The sequence below is a fragment of the Heterodontus francisci genome, chromosome 43 (assembly GCF_036365525.1).
Source record: "Heterodontus francisci isolate sHetFra1 chromosome 43, sHetFra1.hap1, whole genome shotgun sequence".
Classification (NCBI taxonomy): domain Eukaryota; kingdom Metazoa; phylum Chordata; class Chondrichthyes; order Heterodontiformes; family Heterodontidae; genus Heterodontus; species Heterodontus francisci.
Genome location: NC_090413.1, coordinates 22999170 through 23024438, shown reverse-complemented (window position 1 = coordinate 23024438; position 25269 = coordinate 22999170). Strand labels below are relative to the sequence as shown.

At 43.5% G+C, this 25269-nt stretch overlaps 1 protein-coding gene across 1 annotated transcript; it reads left to right on the top strand.

Annotated features, from left to right (window-relative positions):
* The first annotated feature begins 2865 nt into the window (after positions 1-2865).
* On the top strand, positions 2866-25048 carry gcdhb (glutaryl-CoA dehydrogenase b). The gene is made up of 12 exons (XM_068021154.1): positions 2866-2958; positions 3037-3230; positions 9774-9812; positions 10097-10240; positions 11728-11790; positions 14324-14494; positions 14581-14710; positions 17175-17391; positions 18623-18726; positions 19876-20001; positions 20110-20270; positions 22771-25048. Exons 2-12 carry the CDS (start codon positions 3131-3133, stop codon positions 22842-22844), a joined length of 1329 nt encoding a protein of 442 aa, XP_067877255.1. The 5' UTR covers positions 2866-2958; positions 3037-3130; the 3' UTR covers positions 22845-25048.
* Positions 25049-25269: the final 221 nt, after the last annotated feature.

Below are 25269 nucleotides of genomic sequence, written 5' to 3'. Positions count from 1 at the left end.
GTAATTGCTTGCTACACCTGCATGTTAGCTTTCAGTGACTTATTGATATGGACACCCAGGTCCCTTTGTACATCTATCTAGAAATACTCTGCACATCTGCTCCTCCTACCAAAGTGGATAGCCTCACATTTTCCACATTATATTCCATCTGCCATGTTCTTTCCCACTCACTAAGTCTGTCCAAATCCCCTTGAAGCCGCTTTGCAACCTTCTCACAACACACATTCCAACCTAGTTTTGTGTCATCCGCAAACTTGGAAATATCACATTTGGTCCCTACGTCCAAATCATTGATATATATTGTGAACAGCTAGGGCCCGAGTACTGATCCTTGTGGTATCTCACTAGTCACAGCCTACCAACGTGAGAATGACCCATTTATTCCTACTCCCTGTTTTCTGCCTGTTAACCAATCCTTAATCCATGCCAGTATATTACCTCTGATCCCATATGCTTTAATTTTGCTAACCAACCTCCTGTGGGGGACTTTATCAAAAGCCTTCTGAAAATCCAAGTATGCTACGTCCACCACTACATCAGTTGGATGATAATGCTTTATAGTGACAGCAGCATTGTACCAGGTAACAAGACAATATAACATTCTGCTGCTAAAAGGACGTCAAGTATAATTTGGGATGACCACCTTTGGTCACAGAGCCATGCTGCTATAAATAGACATTTTGCACGGTAGTTAGGTTCTTGGACAAATGCTAGGGTTAAACGAGGTGTATTTTCTGCTGCAAGTAAGTATCCCTGAACCCAGCAGGAAATGACCAACAGAAAATGGTCGGTATTCACTCTCCTTCTTTAATACATTTTTTGAAGCGTGACACAGATATTTAGATACCCCCTTTCCTGAAAGTGATTACCTGCTCACTGGGTTATGGCTCCACAGGCATCAGTTTCTCTGCAGTACTGGACCCGTGTCCATATTCACATGATGTGCATGTATCACATGGACACAAGCCCGATCCTGTCCTCACAACACATATACACACACGCGTGCTTCCAGTGGGCAGTCGCTGGATAACAAATTAGGAGGAGGGAGGAACCTTGGCTTTTTTCTCTCCCTAGTTCAGGGAGCACAGAGGCCAATTGCAGCATCCCCACCACCACCTTGGCAGAAACCAGCTAACAGAAAAGATCAAATTTGGGACCTTTACCTCTTTGGCTCAGAGATAGGCCCATTTCTGATCTCAGCCAAAGTGCAGCAAGACTTGTCCTTTGATCGATTTCTAGCGTCCAAACTCAGTGCAATGTTACCTCAGGCCTGTGATATTGTCACCCATCCACCTTCATCTACATGTGATGGGCCCCAAAGACACTAGGGGGACATTTGAAAAATTAAAGGGGTTTGTAACCCCCTGTAAAAATAAAAAGCTGCTTGAATTTTCTGTAGCACATTCCCACCATCATGAAATGGCTTTTGTTAAATATGCTGTTGGCAAAGTTGGAACGAAAATACTTGCACAACGATCAGAAGCTTGGTAACGTCTTCAGATGTCTGCAGCTTCATCCATCCTGATTTGGGGGACTTTTCATCAGTCCTACTAGTCGACCAATGACTGCAGTTATTTCAGCTACCACTCTTCTGACTCCTGAAATGCTCAATCAAGCTTTGCCACCTCTCTCCCAGCTTTCAAAAACCTCCACAAACCACTCTCCCCTTCACCCTTTGATTTTCCTTTCCAACCTCCATTCCCCTCCCCTTCACCATACTTGGTGTCCAATGTATATCCCCTCCTCCTCCTTATCCTAAAGCACTCAGATATCTCCCTGTGTAAGGAAGACTTTATCAGTGCAAATTGCTTTCTTTGGTGCCCGTCACAAACTCTAATCCCTGGCCACTGACTCTAGCCCTCTCCCTGGTAACAGTTTGAAGTTGAACCAAACTGTTCACAAGCTTTGTGTCATACTGACGCCAAGATGAGCTTCTGATCGCATATCTTCATCACTAAGACCGTCTATTTCCACCTTTGTTACATCGTCCGACTTCACCCCTGCCTCAGCTCATCTGCTGCTGAAACCCTCATCCATGCCTTTGTTACCTCTAGACTTGACTATTCCAATGTACCCCTGGCTTGCCTCTCACGTTCTACCCTCCATAAGGTTCTCCAAAACTCTGCTGCTCATACCCTAACTCGCACCAGGTCTCATTCACCCATTACCCCATGCATGTTGACCTACATTGGCTCCCAGTTAAGTACTGCCTCGATTTGAAAATTTTCATCCTTGTTTTCAAATCCCTCCATGGCCTCCCCCACGCATCTCTGTAATCTCCTCCTGTCCTACAATCTTCCAAGATATCTGTGCTCCTCTGAATCTGACCATGACTCCTTCATTGGCAGCTGTGCCTTCAGCTACCAAGGTCCTATCTCTGGAATTCCCTTCCTAAACCTTTAATGCCACTATTTCAAGACAAATTGTTAACTGAAAGCATTCCAATACATGCAAATGGAGATTTTCAACAAAAAAAATGCTCAAAGAAAAAAAAAATTAATACTACAGATGCTGGAAATCTGAAATAAAAACAGAAAATGCTGGAAATACTCAGGAGGTCTGGCAGCATCTGTGTGGGAGAGAAACAAAGTTAATGTTTCAGGCCAGTGGGCTTTCATCTGAAGACCCAGAACATTTCTTTTAAAAAAAAAACTCTGAAGGGCTGCTGACCGTCTATTGGGGCGAAAAGCCACAAACTCCCCCCAATCGGCAACAAATTCATCCTTACGGATTAACGTTCACGTCCTCGCCACTGGCCAATCAGACTGTAATCCTAAATCCGCCCTCTTTGTGGAACTATTGCAATGTAGATCGGATTCCAGTGCTGGCTCTGAGTGGCTCCCGACTGTTCTTTTGGAACGTTCCGGACAGCGATTGGTTACAGTGGTTGCCAGTCAACCCATTGTGACGTCCGTCTCGGTGGAATACATTGTCGCGAGTTTTGTGTATCAGTTTCAGGTTGGTTTCATAATCGCCTGGTGATTCCTTTACCTGTGGAAAGGATCTTGCTCATAAAGACTGTGCGGCTTTGTTCAGTTTCAGGTGCTGGCGAGTAAGTCAGGAATCGGTAGGGAATATCTTGACACCGGAGGGAATCCTGGTGGAGCACACTTGACCTGGTCGATCTGCCATGTCCCTGATGAAAGCGGCTGTGAATCTCCTGAGCAGCGCTAGGCGCTCGACAGCCGTCAGTTCCTTCAGGACACTGGGGACGGCGGAAGCATTCAGAGGTAATGTCACCAACACCTATTTATAGTGCTGTCGTTTATTCTTAGACCCGGTTATGTAACTTTTTGGGGGCGAAAGAGGGGCGGTATTTCTGGGTTTTATAACTCCGAAAAGCCTCGTTGAAAATGGGACAATATTTCTCTTTATAATTACATTCTCAGATATTGCACCATTGAAAGACACGCATTGTGTGTTCGGTTTTGAATAGAACGTTCTTACATGTTCACGTTGGAAGAGAAAAAGGGGGGCCAATATTTTTGTTACAGATCATTTGGACCCTCAATTACTCTTTTATTTTGTCAATCGGGTAACACTCGTGCCACTTGTTTCATTATTGAAGACTCCGAATGTTTCTCCGGGAGAGGTGGAACTCTAGGAGGTCAAGCTTGAGTGGGTTAAATGGGCTTTCCTGTCCTGACATTCCGAATGGGAAATTGGAATGAGAGGAAAAATCATTCCATCAGACAATTCCAGTTGGAGTGTTTGGAGGTGGGTTAGTATGTAGCTCGTGGTGTTCTTTGGTAATCCTTTGGTGTTAAGTACCACTGTCTATTTTGTAAGAAAAAAATTAATTGCTTTGGGCTAAGGGTAAAAGTGGATTTCTTGAACTGGAAAGATGTGGTGAGTGGTCTTCTACAGGAGACTGTGCTGGGATTGATCTAAAATTATGATGAGGATTGCAAAACAAATAGCAGATGGTCACCAACAGGTGAGCAGGACAGGCAGTTGAGTGGCCGATACAGCTCGAGACAGAACAAAATCAAATAATTTAATTTGAAACTCAGAATAGGGAAATATGCCTTTAAATAGTATACTATTAAATGCAGGAACATGGGAAATAGGAACAAGACATGTGGCTGCTCGAACCTGCCCTTGCCAGTCAGTAAAATCATGGCTGATCCTCTACCTCAACTTCACTCTTCCAACCTATCCCCATATTCCTTGACTCCCTTAGAATCCAAAAGTCGAGCTTATCAGTCTTGAATATACTCAACGACTGAGCGCCAAAAGCCCTCTTGGGTAGAGAATTTTGAAGATTCATAACCGTCTGAGAAAAGAAATTTCTACTTATCTCAACCATAAATGGCCAACCCCTGATCCTGAGACCATGCCCCCCAGTTCTGGACTCTCCCGACAGGGAAAATAGCCTCTCAACACCTACCCATTCAAGCCCTCTAACTTGGTGTACAGGTATGCAAGTTATTAAAAGTAACAGCATAAGCAGATAGGTCATTTTTAAGAAGGGGAAGCAGAATCTTTAGCTTTGTATGTAGAGCATAGAATACAAAGGCAAGGAGGTCACGTTGAACCAGTGCCAGAATACAGTTCATAAATGGAGTACAGTATACAGCTTTTGTACAATTTTGTAAACCCTATTATTAGGATGATATAAAAACAATAAAAAGAGGTGCAACGTAGATTCACCTGGATGTTACCAGGGATAAGGGATTATAGTTATGAAGAGAGACTTAAGAATTGAGCTTTTTTAAAAAAAAAATCCCGAGTTGAGAAAAGTCATGGAGAGACCCCCTGATAGAGGTCTTTAAGTTTATGATATGGTAAATAGAGATTGTTTTCACTGCAAGAGGTGCGACAGCAATTAGTGAGCACACATTTAAGATAGTAAATAATGAAAGGAGAAGTCAGAAAAGATTTCATCACACAGTGATTAGAATGAGGAATTCTTGGCCATAAGCCATTGTCAAAACAGCACTGTAAATGCTGTCCTAAGGAGAGTAGCTTGAAGCAGGGGAATATTACAGGGTTATTCAGAATAAACAGGATTAGATTAGGTGGCTCACAAGAAAACAGATACTAGCACAAATCTGATGGGCCGAATGAGCTGTCCCTGTGTTGTAACACTCTCTGATTCTATAGCATTTGAGTGATATTTTTCCATGTCCCACACTAGCCATGCTGGCACCTCTCTGACTCAAGACATCCAGTTTTTTTTCCATTGGCTTTTTATCCGCCAGGAACTAGATTCAGCTGCCCAAATTTATTTTACATGGGGCTAACAGACCAAGGAGACGTCCATTCCATTAGTCTCGAGTGGCTTTGAACCAAGTCCCAGAGAAGAAAACCAATACCTAATTCCAGACAGTCTCAAAGTGATGATTAAATAGACAATGCATGTGTAAATCAGCCAATTGTTATGATCAAGTGAGGATGAGTCAAAGGGCTTCCCTCTTTCCCCTCTCCTTGTTTGACCACCACAGGCTTATTTCTTTTTGAAGTGGATATACTCGCTAATTCAGTGAATGTTTAACTGTTTATGCACTGTGATCATAAAAAGAACCAATTGGACAGGTTTTCTTGAGTTTGAACAAAGAGGTTAGTTTTATTGTACTTAAACCAATCTAAGTAAAATATGGATTTAAACAAATACACTCCAACTTTCACACACACACGCACAAGTAGGTTACAGAGTGGTGAAGGATAGATTGGTTGAATTAGAGTCCAGAGAAATAAAAGGGGTATACAGTTTGTGGAGGTTGGTGACTGGCTGGCTTCAGGCTGAATTCGGTATTCATGCAACTTTCCTTTGGGGATTTTAAGATAAGGTGGTTCTCCTGGAGACAGTAGTGCGGCTGATTTCCTTCAAGGAGTCTCTGTCTGCAGCAGGGGTATGCTTGGGTGGTCACGGTCAGCAGGCAGGGTTCAAAGCTTGCAAAGTGGATTGGGGAGAGAGAGAGAGAGACAGAGAGAAAGAAAGGAAGGAGGTACCCCACTCGGGTCGTCTCCTTTTAGCGTCTTGGAGCTTGTTTCTCGACTGCAGAGAAAACACCAGCTTAAGCACATGGAAAGTGGGCCTATCACATGACTGTCACCTAGTGATTCAAGCATGTTGGTTAATAGTGTGTATACCTTCTTGCAACTTAATCAGTCCATGTCTAGGAATTCCCTTCTGACAGCTAGGGTCTGATTGTTCAAGTGATTAGGTTTGGGTTGTTCGTCTATATCGGTTGAATATTCAGGTAATGGCGTTGATGCCTTGCTAATGGGAGCAGCATCGGTGGTTCACTCAGATTCCCCAGGTCACTGTTCCTGATGGGTCTGTGCAGACATATGAACATACGAATTAGGAGCAGGAGTAGGCCACTCGACCCCTCGAGCCTGCTCCGCCATTCAATAAGTTCACGGCTGAACTGATTACTCCATATTTCCACCTACCCCCGTTAATCTTCCACCCCCTTGCTTATCAAGAATCTATCTGCCCCTGCCTTAAAAATATTCAAAGACTCTGCTTCCACCGCCTTTTGAGGAAAAGAATTCCAAAGACACACAACCCTCCGAGAGAAAAAAATTTCTCCTCATCTCTGTCTTAAATGGGCGATCCCTTATTTTTAAACAGTGACCCCTAATTCTAAATTCTCCCACAAGGGGAAACATCCTTTCCACATCCACCCTGTCAAGACCCCTCAGGATCTTGACTCTTCATCAGAACTCCAAGTTCTGATGAAGGGTCACTGACCTGAAACGTTAACTCTGCTTCTCGCTCCACAGATGCTACCAGACCTGCTGAGTATTTCCAGCATTTTTTGTTTTTATTTCAGATTTCCAGCATCTGCAGTATTTTGCTTTTATTATTCTCAGGATCTTGTGTGTTTCAATCATGTCGCCTCTTACTCTTCTAAATTTCAGTGGATTCAAGCCTAGCCTGTCCAATCTTTCCTCGTAAGACAGCCCACCCATGCCAGGTATTAGTCTAGTAAACCTTCTCTGTACTGCCTCCAACGCCTTTACATCCTTCTTTAAATAAGGAGACCAATATTGTACACAGTACACCAGATGTACTGTGTACCAGGTGTACCAGTAAACACTACTGAGTCAGCGGCGCTTGAGATGGCTTGGCCATGTGAGCCGCATGGAAGATGGCAGGATCCCCAAAGACACATTGTACAGCGAGCTCGCCACTGGTATCAGACCCACCGGCCGTCCATGTCTCCGTTATAAAGACGTCTGCAAACGCGACATGAAATCGTGTGACATTGATCACAAGTCGTGGGAGTCAGTTGCCAGCATTCGCCAGAGCTGGCGGGCAGCCATAAAGACAGGGCTAAATTGTGGCGAGTCGAAGAGACTTAGTAGTTGGCAGGAAAAAAGACAGAGGCGCAAGGGGAGAGCCAACTGTGCAACAGCCCCAACAAACAAATTTCTCTGCAGCACCTGTGGAAGAGCCTGTCACTCCAGAATTGGCCTTTATAGCCACTCCAGGCGCTGCTTCACAAACCACTGACCACCTCCAGGCGCGTATCCATTGTCTCTCGAGATAAGGAGGCCCAAAAGAAACACCAGATGTAGTCTCACCAATGCCCTGGATAGCTGAAGCATAACCTTCCTACTTTTGTATTCAATTCCCCTCGCAATAAACAGTAACATTCTATTAGCTTTCCTAATTACGTGCGGTACTGAGGTGGCCATCTTTAGCTGCCAGCATCGAGTCACCTTTTATCTGATTTAAAAAATATTCAATTCAGGTTTCCAGCCAGTGGATTAATCATTCGCCGCAGCACGTTTTCGTGACACAGTGAATGGGAGTAACTGTGAGATTGCTGTGTCTTCACTGGGAGGGGCAGTAGCAACAAAGAATCACCAATTATGTTTTGATTCGTCCTTTTTGCTACTCAGTCGTGTGGTTGGTCTATAGCAAAATCTATTTTGTAAGTGAGTAATCCAACTGCTTAAACGTTTATTAAATGTTCATCTTGGCCAGTAGGATTGTTCTTGTTGGACATAATGCCTTTATAGTTGCACCACCCTGATAGCAATCGGTCATTCAGCCTTCAAACTTGATCTGCCATTCAGTTCGATCATGGTTGAGCTGTGATCTGTACTCTAATATTTTGATTTGAAGCTTACCAGTTCACCAGGGGCAGCACCAGTAAGTTCCCAGAGAGCCCCATAAATTCCCTTTCTGGTGCACTCATCGGATTTGATGACTGTCTTGAAATCTCCTGAATTGCTAATAATACTTTATACCCTTAAATAATATGGAGATGAAGGAACGTACTTTATTACCATTACAGGACTACTTTTACCCAGATCCTAGGGTTCTAATTACTAGAGTAAAAAGAGCTAAATTCGTAAGATGCTGAAAAACTTGGCAAAATTCAATTTTATCCACTTTCATTCTCCCCTTCCCAAAGTTCCCAAAAGAAATATATTTGGGGCCTTTTCTAAATCCACAGTAAACACAGCATAAAACTGTTCACAGGAGTTTGCAAACTCCCTCTGAGAGACGTAGGACATCTGATGTCAGAGAGAGAGATGTTGTGCTGGTGCTGTGCTGAGGTTGAGGCCCATCATTGCAACTCTAAAGGTGCAGCAACGACTCTGCATCAAGGAAGGTGAGACTGTTAACAGCATAAGCTGTAGATGTAAATATAAACAAGTAACCAAAAGAACATGGTGCTTCTAGTACTGAGGATAATGGGATTGTCAGCTGTAAATTGTAACTAGTCAGTATTAAATGGCTATCTTTTGAATTTTTTACCTGATTGCTTCAAGACCAGGAAGATTTAAGGCTTTTCTGTCCTTATAAGTTTCAGCTCTGCTTTAACTTAATTTTAATTTAGAGATACAGCACTGAAACAGGCCCTTCGGCCCACCGAGTCTGTGCCGACCAACAACCACCCATTTATACTAATTCTACATTAACCCTACATTCCTACCACATCCCCACAATTCCCCTACCACCTACCTATACGAGGGGCAATTTATAATGGCCAATTTACCTATCGACCTGTAAGTCTTTGGCTGTGGGAGGAAACCGGAGCACCCGGCGAAAACCCACATAGTCACAGGGAGAACTTGCAAACTCCGCATAGGCAGTACCCAGAGTTGAACCCGGGTCGCTGGAGCTGTGAGGCTGCGGTGCTAACCACTGCGCTGTCCCAAAGCTTATTCAGCTTCCTCAGATAACTAAGTGACTGGGGCTCTCCACAAATGTAAATTGTACATGATTTCTTTGGAGCAAGCTTTATGGACCTCTTTATGGGTTTTCTTTCAATGTGTAGGATACCAATATTTAATCTATTTCATTGTCATATGCAAGCAAAGCTTGTTTTTGTAATTGTAACTGGCAGGCGAAGGAGATTAGGGTCTTCCATTAAGCATGTCATGAGTACTAGCAGTTAGACTGATCTGTTTCCTTGGACCTCACTGGGTGAAGTTTTGGCACTGTGGGTATACCTACACCACAAGGCCTGCAGCTCATCAGCACCTTCTCAAGGGCAATTAGGGATGGGCAGTAAATGCTGGCCTTGCCAGCGATGCCCGCATTCCATGAACAAATTTTTAAAAGCCTGCCCTTTCTTGGATTCTATCTCACTTGAATCACCAGGGAAGTTCTGCAAAATTTCTAACTTCACCAAGGTAATCAAAAAGAAAAGTTCTAACAGCATTTACACATCTGTTGCTCAAAAGTGGAGTTCTTTTTTTGCTAGGAAGCTGCATCAATATAATTTTGCTATAAAGGTTAAGTATTTCGAACTGTACAGGGACAGGCACTATTCAAATCGCCCTTTTCCCCCTCTTTACAGAGAAAGATGAAAAATTCGAAGAGCAGAAAACATCAAAACGTAAGTTGTGCTATTTAAATTTCATTGCGCAGCTGAGAGATTCTTTTGTGGACTTTTGGAGTTCAATTTTTTTCTGCGATCTTTTTAGCAATGTTGTGTTTCCGTTTAGCTTTATTTTAGCAGCTGCTTAAATGGGTTAAGGACTATTAGCATGGTGCAGATAATCGAGGTTAATCAGGGTTTTACAAATAGCATGCAGATAGGGCATTAACCCCTGTGTTATTGTCAATCCCAGTCACAAGGTTTATTTGGGTCCGTTTTGTAAACTGACTCTTTTTCCACAGCGGCTAAGGTCCATTTTGACTGGCGTGATCCCCTGAACCTGGAGAGCCAGCTGACTGAGGAAGAAATCCTAATCAGAGACACTTTCCGCACATATTGCCAATCAAAGCTGATGCCGCGGATCCTCATGGCAAACCGAAATGAAGGTACGGAATTTGACCTGCAGGCTACTGATTTATTTACATAAAATTATTCCTTTTGTGTCAGTGCACCCAAAGTATTCCAGATGCAGACCTTCAACGTCTAATAATTCTACTGTCAAAGCCCCAGCAACCCAGTTCTATATCAACAACAATAAAATCTTTTAATGTAGTAGAACATCTCAAGGTGCTTTACAGGAGCATGATCAACAACAACTTATATTTATATAGTGCCTTTAACATAATAAAACATCCCAAGGTGCTTTACAGGAGCATTATAAAACAAAGTATAACACTGAGCCACAGAAAGAGATATTGGGTCAGATGACCGAAAGCTTGGTCAGAGAGCTAGGTTTTAAGGAGTGTCTTAAAGGAGGAAAGCGGTGGAGAGGCAGAGAGGTGTAGGGAGGGAATTCCAGAACTTGGGGCCCTGGCAACTGAAGACATGGCCACTGATGGCGGAATGATTAAAGTCAGGGATGCACAAGAGGCCAGAATTAGGGGAACACAAATATCTAGGAAGATTGTGGGGCTGGAGGAGATTAGAGATAGGGAGGGGCGAGGCCATGGAGGGATTTGAAAACCAGGATGAGAATTTTAAAATCATCATGTTGATTGACTGAGAGCCAATGTAAGTCAGCGAGCACAGGGGTGATGGGTGAACAGAACTTGGTGTGAGTTAAGACACAGGCAGCAGCGTTTTGGATAACTTCAAGTTTACGGGAGAGTAGAATGTGGGAGACGAGCCAGGAACGCGTTGGAATAATCAGACAAAAACTGAGATCAAGCCAAAGAAAGAAATTTTAGGACAAATGACCAAATGTTGGGCCAAAGGGATAGGTTTTAAGTAGCAGGCTAAAGGAGGAGAGGGAGATTGAGAGTTGATCAGGTTTAGGGAAGGAATTCCAGAGCTTGGGGCTTAGGCAGCTGAAGGCATGACTTCCATTGGTAGAGCACAGGAAATGGGGGTGCATTACACCTACTTTGGAGGAACACAGAGATCTCAGTGTTTGTAGGGAGGTTACAGAGATAGTGAGGTGCGAGTCCGTGAAAGGATTTGAACACTGGGATGAAGTGTTTAAAATCTAAACTTTGCTGGACTGGGAACCAATGTAGGTTCAGCGGGCACAGGGGCGATGGGTGAATGGGAGTTGGTGGGATATCTGTTTATATTTCTTTCTTGCAGTTTGAAATTTGCGAGCCTGGTGGTTTGGAAAGGGCAATTATTAGCCCTGTTACTACAGCCCACATTAGGGAAGTTGAGGTCAGTTGTAGCACTCAGTGGTGTCCCACTGAGATCAGCTAATTTAGCAGAGACTGGGATTGAATTAGGTGATCTAAAGGTCATGCCCTGACTCAATAGTTTGAGTGGGAGACTATTGGGAGAAGTTTCACTTGGTGAACTATCCTATTTATTTACATTCAGTTCGTATTCAAATGAGTTTTTCTTATTTTCTGATCTAATTTCTACATAAAGCTTTAATTTCTCCTAGTGTTTCATCGTGAAATTCTACTAGAGATGGGAGAGTTGGGTGTATTGGGATCAACAATTAAAGGTAAGGCAATCCTCAGACATACTTCTCTGCTCTATGGTTAAAGAGATCTAAAGATTATGAACTGCTAAAGGAGTTATATTAATGTGGCTTTTCCCTTATTGCGTTGTGCTCTTTGTTCCTCTCTTCCTGTTAAAGAGTTGGGCAACACAGAATATTTGTAACAGGAACTAATGCATAGCGGTTATGTAACTGGATTTATAATCCAGAACCCTAGACTAATAGTCTGGAGACATGAGTTCAAATCTCACTGTGGCAGTTTGTGAATTTATATTTATTAATTAATTTAATCTGGAATTAAAAGGTAGCATCACAATGGTGACCATGAAACTATCAGATTGTCATAAAAACCTAACTGGTTCACTAATGTCTCCTATGGAAGGAAATCTGTCGTCCTTACCTGGACTGGCCCATGTGTGACTCCAGATCCACAGCACTGTGGTTAACTCTTTTAACAGCGCTGTGAAATGGCCTAGCAAGTCATTAAGGCAACTCACCACCAGATTCTCAAGCTGGACAATAAATGCCAGCCTTTCAAGCAACGTCCACACATCCCACAAATGAATAAATTAAAAAAAAAAGTTTTAACAAATCAGAGCTTGAAATTTGTAAAAAGTCAGCAGGCTTTTTAAAAAATTCTTCCATGGGACGTGGGTGTCGTTGGCTAGGCCAGCATTTGCTCATTCTAATTGCCTTCTTGAACTGCTGCAGTCCATATTGTGTAGGTACACCCACAGTGCTGTTAGGAAAGGCATTCCAGGTTTTCGACCCTGTGAAGGAATGGCGATATAGTTCCAAGTCAGGATGGTGTGTGGCTTGGAGGGGAACTTGCAGGTAGTGGCGTTCCCATGTGCCTGCTGCCTAAAGGCCAGCTCGGGTCTGCCAATGAAACCCGACCCGAGCCCGACAGAAACACTTCCGAGCCCGAAGCAACTCTTCCAACCCCGACCCGGCCCGAGTCCTTCCATATTTTCCCACGCCCAACCCGACCTGACCATCAATAAACCTACCTTCCATTTTTCACTTTGTTGCTGATCTGCATAAGCTTAAAGTAACTGTAACTAAACCACCTTTCTAGTCCAAAAATTAAATTAACATTGGAGCCAATTACCAGAGGTTGTGATAGAGTATGTCCGACCCGGCCCAACCCGAGCCTGAATGCCGGACCCGGAATTGCAACCCGACCCGAACTCAACACATGTCGTCGGGTTCAGGCCGGGTAGCCAGTCTTTACTACTGCCCTCATCCTTCTAGGTGGAAGAGGCCATGGGTTTGGAAGGTGCTGTCGAAGGAATTGCTGCAGTGCATTCTTGTAGATGGTACACACTGTTGCCACCGTGCACCGGTGGTGGAGGGAGTGAATATTTAAGGTGGTGGATGGGGTACTGATCAATCGGGCTGCTTTGTCCTGGATGGTGTCGAGCTTCTTGAATGTTGTTGGAGCTGCACTCATCCAGGCAAGTATTCCGTCACACTCCTGACTTGTGCCTTGTAGATGGTGGACAGGCTTTGAGGAGTCAGGAGGTGAGTTACTCACCACAGAATTCCCAGCCTTTGACCTGTTTTTGTAGCCACAATATTTATATGGCCAGTCCAGTTCAGTTTCTGGTCAATGGTAACCCCCAGGATGTTGATGGAGCTGGTTAGATTCTCTCTTGTTGGAGATGGTCATTACCTGGCACTTGTGTGGTGTGAATATTACTCGCCACACATCAGCCCAAGCATGAATGTTGTCCAGGTCTTGCTGCATTTAGGCACGGACTACTTCAGTATCTGAGGAATCACGACTGGTACTGAACATTATGCGATCATCAGCGAACATCCCCACTTCTGAGTGTGATGGAGGGAATGTCATTGAAGAATCAGCTGAAGATGGTTGCGCCCAGGACACTAGTCTGAGGAATTCCTGCGTCTGAGATGATTTGTCCTCCAACAACCACAATTGTCTTCCTCTGTGCTAGGTATGATTCAAATCAGTGGAGAACTTTTCTCCGGATGCCCATTGCTGCAGTCAGTGGTCATGTTGAGGGCCTGATGTGCAGTCATTAACCACAACTGGTAAATCAAACACTGTAGAGCTCCCCAACAGTTCTACAGAAGCCAGGGCTCACATGGACCCAGAATTCACTTGCGAGCTTCAAGGTCTTTGATTGTGGAAGGTGTCACAGCCAAGCCCAATCCTCTCCTCATCGAACATGTGCACACACGCTTTCAATGAGGGTTACTGGCTTATGATTGGGAGTGAGAACTCTGGCTTCTCTCCGTGCCCTATCACCTTCAGCATTGCAGCCAGGTATAGCACTTCAGTTGCCATACAGCAGAGATCAGCTAATGACATAGACTGAATCTTCTTGGTCTGTATTGGCTCAGCACTGAATGATACATTAACCCACCTTACCGTCAGATTGACTGCTGTTCATTAATGTGATGTTCTTGGTTATGTGATTTCTATTTGTTTGAGCAGTTTGACTTGCTACAATTTTGCTCGTTTCAGTGAAGGATTTGGATGTCTAATAGTACAGATTCTTGCTTCCAGGCTATGGGTGCGCTGGCACCACATCTGTATCCTATGGACTGATTGCACGGGAAGTGGAGCGAGTGGACAGCAGCTACCGGTCAGTAATGAGTGTCCAGTCCTCGCTGGTAATGCATCCTATTGCTGCCTATGGTACGGAAGCACAGAAGCTCAAGTACCTTCCAAAACTAGGTCAGTGCCAAGTCTATCCTGTGTATCTAGCAGCTTTGCCATAACTTGCCGCAAGGTCTTGTGTTTCTGCCCTTGTGTCTTCGCAGCCAAAGGGGAGTTGTTGGGCTGCTTTGGTCTAACAGAACCGAACCATGGAAGTGACCCTTCAAACATGGAAACCAAGGCGAGATTTAACCCAAGCAGTAACACCTATACACTAAACGGATCAAAGACCTGGTACGTACACAAGGGAATCCTTCAGGAAACTATCCAGCCAGGAAGTTGTGCTAAACCTTTATAAAACACTGTTTAGGCCTCAGCTCGAGTACTGTGTTCAATTCAGGCACCACACTTTAGGAAGGATATCAAGGCATTAGAGAGGGTGCAGAAGAGATTTATTGGAACGGTACCAGGGATGAGGAACTTCAGTTAGGTGGGCAGACTGGAGAAGCTGGGATTGTTCTCCTTAAAACAGAGAAGGCTAAGAGGAAATGTGATAAAGATGTTCAAAATCATGAAGGCTTTTGATACAGTAGATAAGGTTAAATTGTTTCCACTGCCAGAAAGGTTGGTAACACAAATTTAAGTTGTTTGGCAAAAGTAGCAGAGATGCAGTGAGCTGTTATCTGTCTGAGAAGATGGTAGAAGCAGATGAATTGGAAACTTTCAAAAGGGAATTGTATAAATACTTCAAGTGGAGAAGAATTACAGGGCTGTAAGGAAGTTGGGTGAATTGGAAAGTTCTATCAAAGAGCTGACATAAGCACCGTAGGCCAAATGGCCTCCTTCTGTGCTGAATGATTTCTCATGCATTTGAACAGGTTAAATTTAAATTCTTATTGTCCAATTGTAGCAAAATCAAATCTCTAGTAGGGCCAATTTTAACATCATCCAACCAACCTAAACAGAGTAGTAACATTCTGAAACACTGGAGTTAACGTGGGTCTAAAAGAGAAAGTTGTTATTTATATTTAAATTATAATTTGTCAATCCTGCTCATTTATTGCATATCACACAATCATTTTTGAAAAAGGTATTTTCTCCTATAAGTTACAAGAGGAGTAGGCTCCTTCCCTCTGCTCTGACACTTTTAGTTTAGTCGTACAGATCAGAAAGGTTCCAGGCTCAATGCTGGGCTTGGGCTGAGTTTAGTTTAGTTTAATTTAGAGTTTAGAGATACAGCACTGAAACAGGCCCTTCGGCCCACTGAGTCTGTGCCGACCATCAACCACCCATTTATACTAATCCTACACTAATCCCATATTCCTATCACATCCCCACCTGTCCCTATATATTTCCCTACCACCTACCTATACTAGGGGCAATTTATAATGGCCAATTAACCTATCAACCTGCAAGTCTTTGGCATGTGGGAGGAAACCGGAGCACCCGGAGGAAACCCACGCAGACACAGGGAGAACTTGCAAACTCCGCACAGGCAGTACCCAGAATCGAACCCGGGTCCCTGGAGCTGTGAGGCTGCGGTGCTAACCACTGAGCCGCTGTGTTCGGGAATGGAAAGTGAACTAAGGTTCCCTCTCTTCTGATCGGTAATCAGTAACCACTGCTAGAAATTATGTGCTTGCAAGCATATTGAGTGAGGATATAACTAGACTGGTTAGGATGTCTTCTCCTTGGACTAGCCAGCCAACGCTTGCAGTTTAAGTACATCACTGATTAATGGTCACTTGGGAATACTGGTTGATGGCGCCTTCAGAACAGGCAAGGAAAGGAGAAAAGAATTCTCATAATTGGGTCAAAGCATTGCTCGTGGGAAATTGTACCATAATCCTGTTTGTCCATACTCAAAAGTTATGTGAACCTGACTGAAATTCAGTAACTTGGAAGCTGTGTACGCCAGCTCTGGGGAGTAGTGTAATGCTCTTTTCATAACTATTTTGTGTGAAGGAATTTATTTTCAAGTTTGTTTACCAGACTGGATGCTCCTGAGGTGTGATTTCACTTGCAGTTTTGGAGGAATGCTGCTTTCTAGGTGACTAGCTCTGTCAATGGCTCAGTGGGTTAATGATCTAGATTGCCACTCCAGTGCAGTATTGAGGGAGTTCAGACGGAGATGTCGTCTTTCAGATGAGACCTTAAACTGACGCCCCATCAGCTGAACGATAAACATTCCATTGCACTATTCTGAGAAGAGGAGCTGTTCTCCCCCCCCAATGTCCTGGTCAATATTTATCCCTCAACCAACATCACTAAAATACAAATTACCTGATTATTTTTCACATTGCTACTTTCGGGAGCTGGCTGTGCTCAGTTTGACTGCTGTATTTCCTACATTACAACAGCGCACTTCAAAAGTAGTTCATTAACTGTGAAGTGCTTTGGGACATTGAGGTCCTGAAAGATACCCTAGAAATGTAAGGTCTTGATGTATTGTTGAGTGCGAGTCTGATCCGTACACTCACATGTACATCCAGTCACAATAGTGATCAAGACCAGGAACCTAGGCTTTCGCCTCCGCCCCTCCTTGCTTGTGAGCATTGGGGCCAATTATAGTAGTCCCAAACGCTTCCCTGGCTGAGAACCATTAGTGGCACAGACTGGCAATTCAAGTTTGATCTTTGCGATGTATATGTTTGCGACTCATAGCCCAGTGAGGCATCCGGGAGAGGAGAGAGATCACCTTGAAACCTCACTATATAAAGTTTTTTTTTGAACAATGTGAATCTAATTCCATTACTAGGATTACAAATTCACCAATAGCCGACATCTGTGTGGTCTGGGCTAAGTGTGACGATGGGAAGGTGCGGGGTTTTATTCTGGAGAAGGGAATGAAGGGCCTGGCCATGCCAAAGATCGAAGGGAAGTTTTCGTTGCGAGCCTCTATGACAGGGATGATTCTGATGGAGGATGTGGAGGTGCCGGCAGAAAACCTGCTGCCCAGTGCGGTGGGTCTCTCGGTAAGTTCGTACCACGGCAGAGCCACCTAAAACCATAAAGGTACTGAGACCGCTACGATTGCCAATGGCCTTTAAAAAGGAACAGTCTTGTAGAGCAAGAAGAAATAGCGTGACAAGGAGCGATCGCTTGGGCATAGTACACGTTTTTCTGTAGTTTTCTCTTAAAACTAGTTTAATTCACACAATGAGCATCCTACAAAGTCTAGCTCCATTCATATTGGAATTAGCAGAACAACCCAAAAAGAACAGTATGTGCTCATTATCAGTACATTGTGTTACAATACTGGCTGCAGTCAGATATGAGGGAATCAATCTGCATGGTTCCCATGACAGCTGAGACCCAGTCACTTTCCTGTGAGTTGCCATCAGATTTGCTAGCTTCACTTCTGGCTCACAAAGTCACAGCTGCCCACTCAAAATGCACCCAGTTCAAGAGAAGACCCCTCACATTGTCCTTGCAGGTGCCCAAAGTCTGGGCGTCCGCAATCCCCAGTCGGTAAACAGCAGTGGGTGAAATGACGCTAACTGTGGAGAGGGGGATAAGATGAGTATGGTGCCATTCACCCAAAACCTAGCAGCAAGGCTAAAATCCCCTATAGATCACAGTATCCTGAGATAGTATAGGTGAGTGAGTTTTCCCTTGTAACATTGGGCTCTGCTTTGAGAACAAGTTCAGAAGAAAAGCCTACAATCCCACCATGATCTTGTTGGAGGTGCCGTCTTTTGGATTGGACATTAAATAAAGGCCCCTGTCTGCTCTCTCAGGTGGCTCTACAAGATCCCATGGTGCTATTCAAAGAAGAGCAGGGGATTTTTCCCTCCACCAACACTGAAATAAAATGGCCATTATCACATTGCTGTTTGTGGGAGCTTGCTGTGTGCAGATTGCCTGCTGTGTTTCCTACATTACATCACAAAGTCCTTCATTGGCTGTAAAGCACTCGGATGTCCTGAGGTCATGACAGGCCCTATAGAAATACAAGCCTTTTTTTTTTACTTCTCATATGTCACAATGACCATCAGAGCATCATTCAAGAGTGGAACGTGAGCTGATGACTTGCAATTTCCCTCTCTATTCCAGCATTATAGATTCCAATATTACAGATTCCAATCATCCTGCACCTCAGACTAAGCCCATTTTTGTTAGTTACCCCAAGATACATCCAGATTCTCAAATGTTTTCTGTAAATGTTGCAATGCTCATGTAATTTTACTCTTTCTTCTGACCCAGGGTCCTTTTGGGTGTCTGAACAATGCTCGGTATGGAATTGCTTGGGGAGCCCTGGGAGCTGCAGAGTTCTGTTTTGAAACAGCTAGGCAGTATGCTTTGGACAGGTAATGGGGGGATGTGACTACTAACATTTGCAGTAGCTCAGATTAAAATAATTTTTTGTTAAATTCTACCACTCGTTTGCTGTAAGTGCTTGAGGGAAAGAGAAGATGGAAAGTCACTGGGGGCTCTTAGCCACTCGAGCAAAGCAGAGACTATGCCCAAGATTTGGTAATAGGACAAATCTTTGGTCCTGACTGGATTAGTTTCCATAGGCATTGGTCACCCAATGGCTAGTATGTGTGAGCCTTGATGGTGATGGTCAGCAGGCTATTTGACCATAGTGGTCTTCACAGCTGATTCCAATCCTGCCCTCAACCAGTCTCCATAGCACTGAATAGCGACTGGGAGTGCCAATTCTCTCTTCCCAAAGGCCATCTGTAGCACCTGTATCACTGCCCTGGATGAAATCACCTAACTGCACAGGCTGGAATCATACCTGGGATCTTCCTGGTCTCAACTATTTGTCTTTTTAAGCCGAAGGCAAGCACTCATTAGTCTGCCGTCTGGTTGCTACTCTGTATAACCAACCACTGGTGGAGCCTGGAACACCCCTTCAACTATTTAACTTTTCGCTTCCACACTGTACAGAGGCTTGGCACTTCCTGTGGAAGACGTAGGGAGAGTTAACACGCCCTGTTCTTGCAGTCATCCTCATGCTCTGATATAGAGCAGTCTTGATAGGCAACAGGGACCATGCAGTCTGCCTATCTTCCTGGCTGAATATGCTTTTGTTTTGGTCAGGTCCGATGCATGCAGAAACCCATGGCTTTGCTTAAGACAGTTTTCAAACACAACTACAGAGAGAGCTTCTGTTTGGGAAAGAACCCATTTACCCAGGTCCAGGTAAAGTGGGTGCAAAGCCAAGGCTTAGAAATCCCATGGTATGCATCCCTAAATCTCAATTGATACATGAATTGCAGAGACTAACAATAGTATAGAATTTTTCTTGGCATCGAGAATGTAGCCTTGAGAAGACTTGCTGTAATTGGGAATAATCTTTTCAAGTAAAGAAAGGGATTTGTTTGCCTGGAGTAAGTTGTTCTGCTTTCCACACTTCATTCAGGAGAACGTAAGCTGGGGCAGATTTCTCCCTTCCATTATTCTCTAAAGTATCTATCTTTACGAAATGTTGACTTCAAATTTCATTGCAGGATTCAGTTTGGGGTCCCCCTCGCTAGAAACCAGCTCATCCAGAAGAAATTGGCAGACATGTTGACAGAGATCACACTGGGCCTTCATGTCTGCATTCAGCTGGGTCGTTTAAAGGAGGAAGATAAGTGCGTGTTAATTACAGCTCCTAACTCTCAACGTAACCAAGAGTAGAACACAATCCAGTAGGATGTTGGCTGAAAGATTCTTTTTTTTTAATATATATATATATATAGGGTTGCTCCTGAAATGATCTCGATGCTGAAGCGAAATTCCTGTGGGAAGGCTCTGGATATTGCCAGGCAAGCACGTGACATACTGGGTGGAAATGGGATTTGTGATGAATACCATGTAATTCGGCACGTCATGAATCTGGAATCTGTAAACACTTATGAAGGTGAGAAACTTTACCACGATCCAGACAGGTTTGTACGTAAAACTTCTCAAGTTTCCCCACCTGTTGTTTCAGATGACTAAAGGATTTGTAGGGTGGATCAAGATAAACTATTTCCTCTGGTGGGAGAGAGCAGAACAAAGGGGTATAACTTTAAAAGTAGAGCTGGCCTTCAGGGGTAATGCAAGGAAACAATTCTTCACACAAAAGGGTAGTGGAAATTTGGAACTCTCTTCCCCCACAAGGCTGTTGAGGTTAGGGGTCAATAGAAAGTGTCAAAACTGGGATTAATAAAATTCTTGTTACATAAAGGTGACAGAACCAATGTGGGTAAATGGAGTTAAGATACAGATCAGCCATGATCTAATTCAATGGCGTCCTCCTGTTCCTCCTCCTTCCTATGCTGTTTCCCACCCAATTTATTGGGGCTTTTGCCCGCAATGCTTCTCGAGTTAGGAGGCTTTAGATAGTAACCGGACTCTCGCTCCACTAGCTCACTCCCAGGTTGAAGTGGTTCATTGACGTCCTTCTCGCCTTATGTAGGACTCTTAACTTGGTGCAGAGTGACACCCCATGACCAATCCGAAGAATTTCTATATTTTATTTTTATTTTATTTTAGAGATACAGCACTGAAACAGGCCCTTCGGCCCACCGCGTCTGTGCCGACCATGAACCACCCATTTATACTAACCCTGCAGTAATCCCAGATTCCCTACCACCTACCTACACTAGGGGCAATTTACAATGGCCAATTTACCTATCAACCCGCAAGTCTTTGGCTATGGGAGGAAACTGGAGCACCCGGCGAAAACCCACGCAGGCACAGGGAGAACTTGCAAACTCCGCACAGGCAGTACCCAGAATTTAACCCGGGTCACTGGAGCTGTGAGGCTGTGGTGCTAACCACTGTGCCGCCCATACTTCAATTTTGAATAGAAAGTTCCAGGGGCAGTGAAAATTTAGCGGTCTGAGTGACAACAAATCACCCACAATCCGTTCACCCCCTAAATGGGAATATGCCTTGTGGCGTTGAGCTTGATTAGAATTATTTAGTTCGGGCCTACACAGTGAACTTTTGTTTCTGTTGGTCTGAAGTTAAGATCCAAACTTTCACCATTCCCATTGCAGTGTGTGGGCCTGAGAAGTCTTGAGACAGCTCCTACCTATTTAAACTGTGCAGAGTGGGTTCATGTTCTAGTGCCTGTCTTCACACTGAACTTTAGTGCACGTCTTCACACTGAACTTTAGTGCACAGTAGCTTACAGTGCCTCACAGAAATGGTGAGCAGCTTGCTGAAAAAGCTTACAAATCACTGGCTGAGGCACTCGCCTTTCTATTCCTTCCCTCCCGTCCCCTTACGAGTGATCTCCTGTGTAATTGGGACATACACAGTGAGTCTTCCTCTGGAGAGTCTGGTCATGCTGTAGGTATGGGCATAGAGTTTGTGAAGCCCTGTCTAATAGTAGAAGTCTGTAGTTGCAGATTTGATTGCATGCCGTATGATGTGTTACAGGTATGAATTCTGTGTTTTATTTTATGATAGCAAATTGCTGTGCAACTCAACAGCCTCGCTCACCTCTTGCGTCCAACGTCATGGGTTTAGACTTACTGATACTGCTGCAGTTATATGATAATTACAGAGGAGGAGGGTCATTCAGCCCATTTTAATCCATCCAGAAAGGCCCTTCATTTCCTCCCTCACCACCATTGCAGCGTAATTCAGAGCTTTCCCTTCCATTAAGCTGTCTGGAATTACAGTCCACATGGATGACTCTTCACATGAAAAGCAACTTTTTTGTTATCACTCCCAAATATAAATTTTACTAGTTAAAAACCTGCATCCCCATCGCTCGCAATTTTTAAAGTAATATTTCAGACTTACCTTCTCCCTGTCCCGAACTATTCTATCCCTTTTCATCTCTTGGGCACCTCCTTTCTGGGCAGAAAGGTCCAAGAAGAGAAAGGAAAGAAAGAAGCACTTACAGAGCACCTTTCACAACCTCCAGACATCCCAAAGTGCATTACAGCCAATTAAAATATTTTTATTTTGCAGTGTAGTCACTGTTATAATGTTGTGAAATACAGCACTCTTTCCTCATATATCAGACCCCCCAACAATAAGGATTGATTGCTCTGCCTTCAACATTACCAAGAATCCCTTGTTTCTCGGTGACTAGAATAAGCCATTTTGAAACTCAAGTGACCATGAAAGGCAAGTGGGCGAAAGAGTTATGGTCAGTGGTGTTTGCGAGAATGGTGCCATAGACCAATGTGATACCCACTGGTGGCCACATATCACGCACCTGATGTTCCCCATTTACTTCTGATAACTTCAAACTGTATAGCGCTACAGCAGACTCTGACTTAAAAGGTGAAACGTGTACACTGACGACAAATTCATTGACTGTTGAGAAAAGGACGGGCAGGACTGTTAAGTGTTTCTGAGATGTCTTGTGTTCTATTTAAATCTAACATTTGCTGCTTTATTTTTTAATTCCTCAGGTACTCATGATATCCATGCCCTGATTCTGGGAAAAGCTATCACAGGCCTGCAATCTTTCACTGTACAGAAATAGTCCCAATTGTTCAGCGACATGACTTGTGAAAATCAGCACTTTGTCGATTGCTTGTTAGATTGTTTTAAAACAAATTCTAAATCAGTCCCTGGCTCATCCAGCATTTTGAATAATTTGGCCTCAAGTACTGAGGTTCCTCGGCTTTCAACTCTCCTTGATTTCCTAATTATAGAATTATACAGCACAGAAGGAGGCTATTCTTCAGGAGGCCCATCATGCCTATGCCTGATTTTTGAAAGAGCTATTCAATTAGTCCTGCTTCCTGCTCTTTCCCTAGAGCCCTGTAAACTTTCTCCCTTTCAAACATTTTATCCAAAGACCTTTTGAAAGTTATTACTGAATCTGCTCTGCCACTCTTTTTCAGGTAGTGCGTTCCAGATCATAACTCACTGCGTTTAAAAAAAAAAAACTCATCTCCCCTTGTCTTTTTTGCCAATTACGTTAAATTAAATTAAAAGCTACTTTATGGATACTTCTAATAAGTGCTGCACAGAAATAAGGGGTTGGGGATTATAGATGTATGGAAGGATACTATTCAGAAGGTGGCCATTTGGTTCATTATCTGTGTTGGCTCTTTGCTTGAGCAATTCAGAACTAATCCCATTATCCTTTTCTCTCCCCATAGCTCTATATCCTGCTCTGCTTCAAATGTTCAGTTTGAAACAAATTTTAGTTCTGCTTTTGAATAAACAGTTCGGTGCTGAAAGTGTTAATGGTTTCCCTTTTAGATGAAAAGAAAATTTGAATGGACAACTTTTAAAAGAATCTACATCTTCTGTTTGAGTTTTTCAAAATTTCTTTTTGCTTTATCCTTCACTTCAGTCCGTACCCCTTATCGAAATTCTAACCTGAATTAATGCATTTTATGTTTTACTCGTGCAGAAAGTCATGTGTTTGATGCACCAAGGTTTTAAGAGTGCAACTTCTTCCAAAATATCTGAATTTAACTGTTCTAAGGATTCACACAACATCAGCCAGGAGCTGAAATGTTCTCATTTATGCCAATTGATCTGTGCCTTCATTTTTCTAAAAATAAGCTATGCAATGGGGTGCCATCAACCACAAACTATAAATTATTTTGGCTCTTTGCTGTTTACCTTCGCACTCCAAGCAACACACGCATTTATTTAGATGGTAGGATACATACTTCCACTATAGTTTCCACATAGAAATGAAGTATGTGATTCTTGCCCTTCCCCTGAAATCCTGCTATTCCAAGTTGCCCTAGACTACTGTTCCCTATAAATACAATCTGTATATTAAAGCAAAGCTCATGGTTTTTGGGAGGTGGAGTCGCAACCTCCCCTATCCCCCTCAAGCAAAACCCTGGTAAAAGTTATAAATCAGCAGCAGCTTTTCTGATACATGAACCAGTCTGGTCTTCAGTGCTCCAGGGCATTTTTGTTGAGCCAGAGTAGTTCAATATTAGAACAGGGAGGGTAAGTTTGTGACTGAAATTCTTGGCACTGAGTTTAGCTGGTTAAACTAAACTGGTTAAGCAGTTCTTTTTGTGCACACTTGAGGCGTTCCCCTGTGTACTTTAAGTGGGGTGTATCTCTACAGTGAGAGAGTACACATTCCATATCTGACGAATTAAAACTCCCTGTGGGGATTTCGCAGTGGCTTGCCTTGGAGACGCCTAAACATGACCGTAGGTTTCTGGTTGTGACAGACCCTGGCTGACCAAAACAAACATTTTTTTTCTGCCACGTGCTATGCTTTTTTTGAAAAGACTGCCTTACTGAGAAGACCTGTACCTTTAGAGAGATTTTTTTGTTGAGAGTTATATACAAAAAAAAAAGCCCTCTGTGTGGCTCCTTAACCAAGGTTTGTGAGCCACCAACTTACTCTAAAGTTCCTCTGCATTCAGCTGATAGACATGCAGAAGAAGCCCGATGAGATCCTCTCAGATGTATCGAAGCTATATAGAGTTTTTTCTTGAAACTTTTGACCTTGAGAGAAGCATCTTGACTGCAATTGGTGTTCCCTCCCCCCCACCCAAATACTTTTGACTAAGAATGAAAACTGACTACATGTGGGTGTAAAACCCCTGCCCAGCCACCCATCATATGGTGTGAGGTGGCAAATGATGCTGTCACCATTTCCATTATAAGACGCTGACCAACACCGATTTTCAAAAATGTTGCATGTAAAGTTTGCATTGTGTTTATACGCAATAAAGTAAGAACCTGATCTAATGAAGATTATGCAGTTTGCATGTGTTTCTAAAGAAAATGTCATTTTGTAAATCATTTGTAATGCACGATACATTTCAGCATGAGCTAATACACAGTCTCCTGCTGCTGAGGGCTGTGGATTAGCGTGTTTGGATTTTGTTACATTAGTTGGAGTTCAGTTTTGTTTTAAGAACATAAAAAATAGGAGGCGGCCGTTCAGCCCACTCCCCCATTCAATGAGATCATGG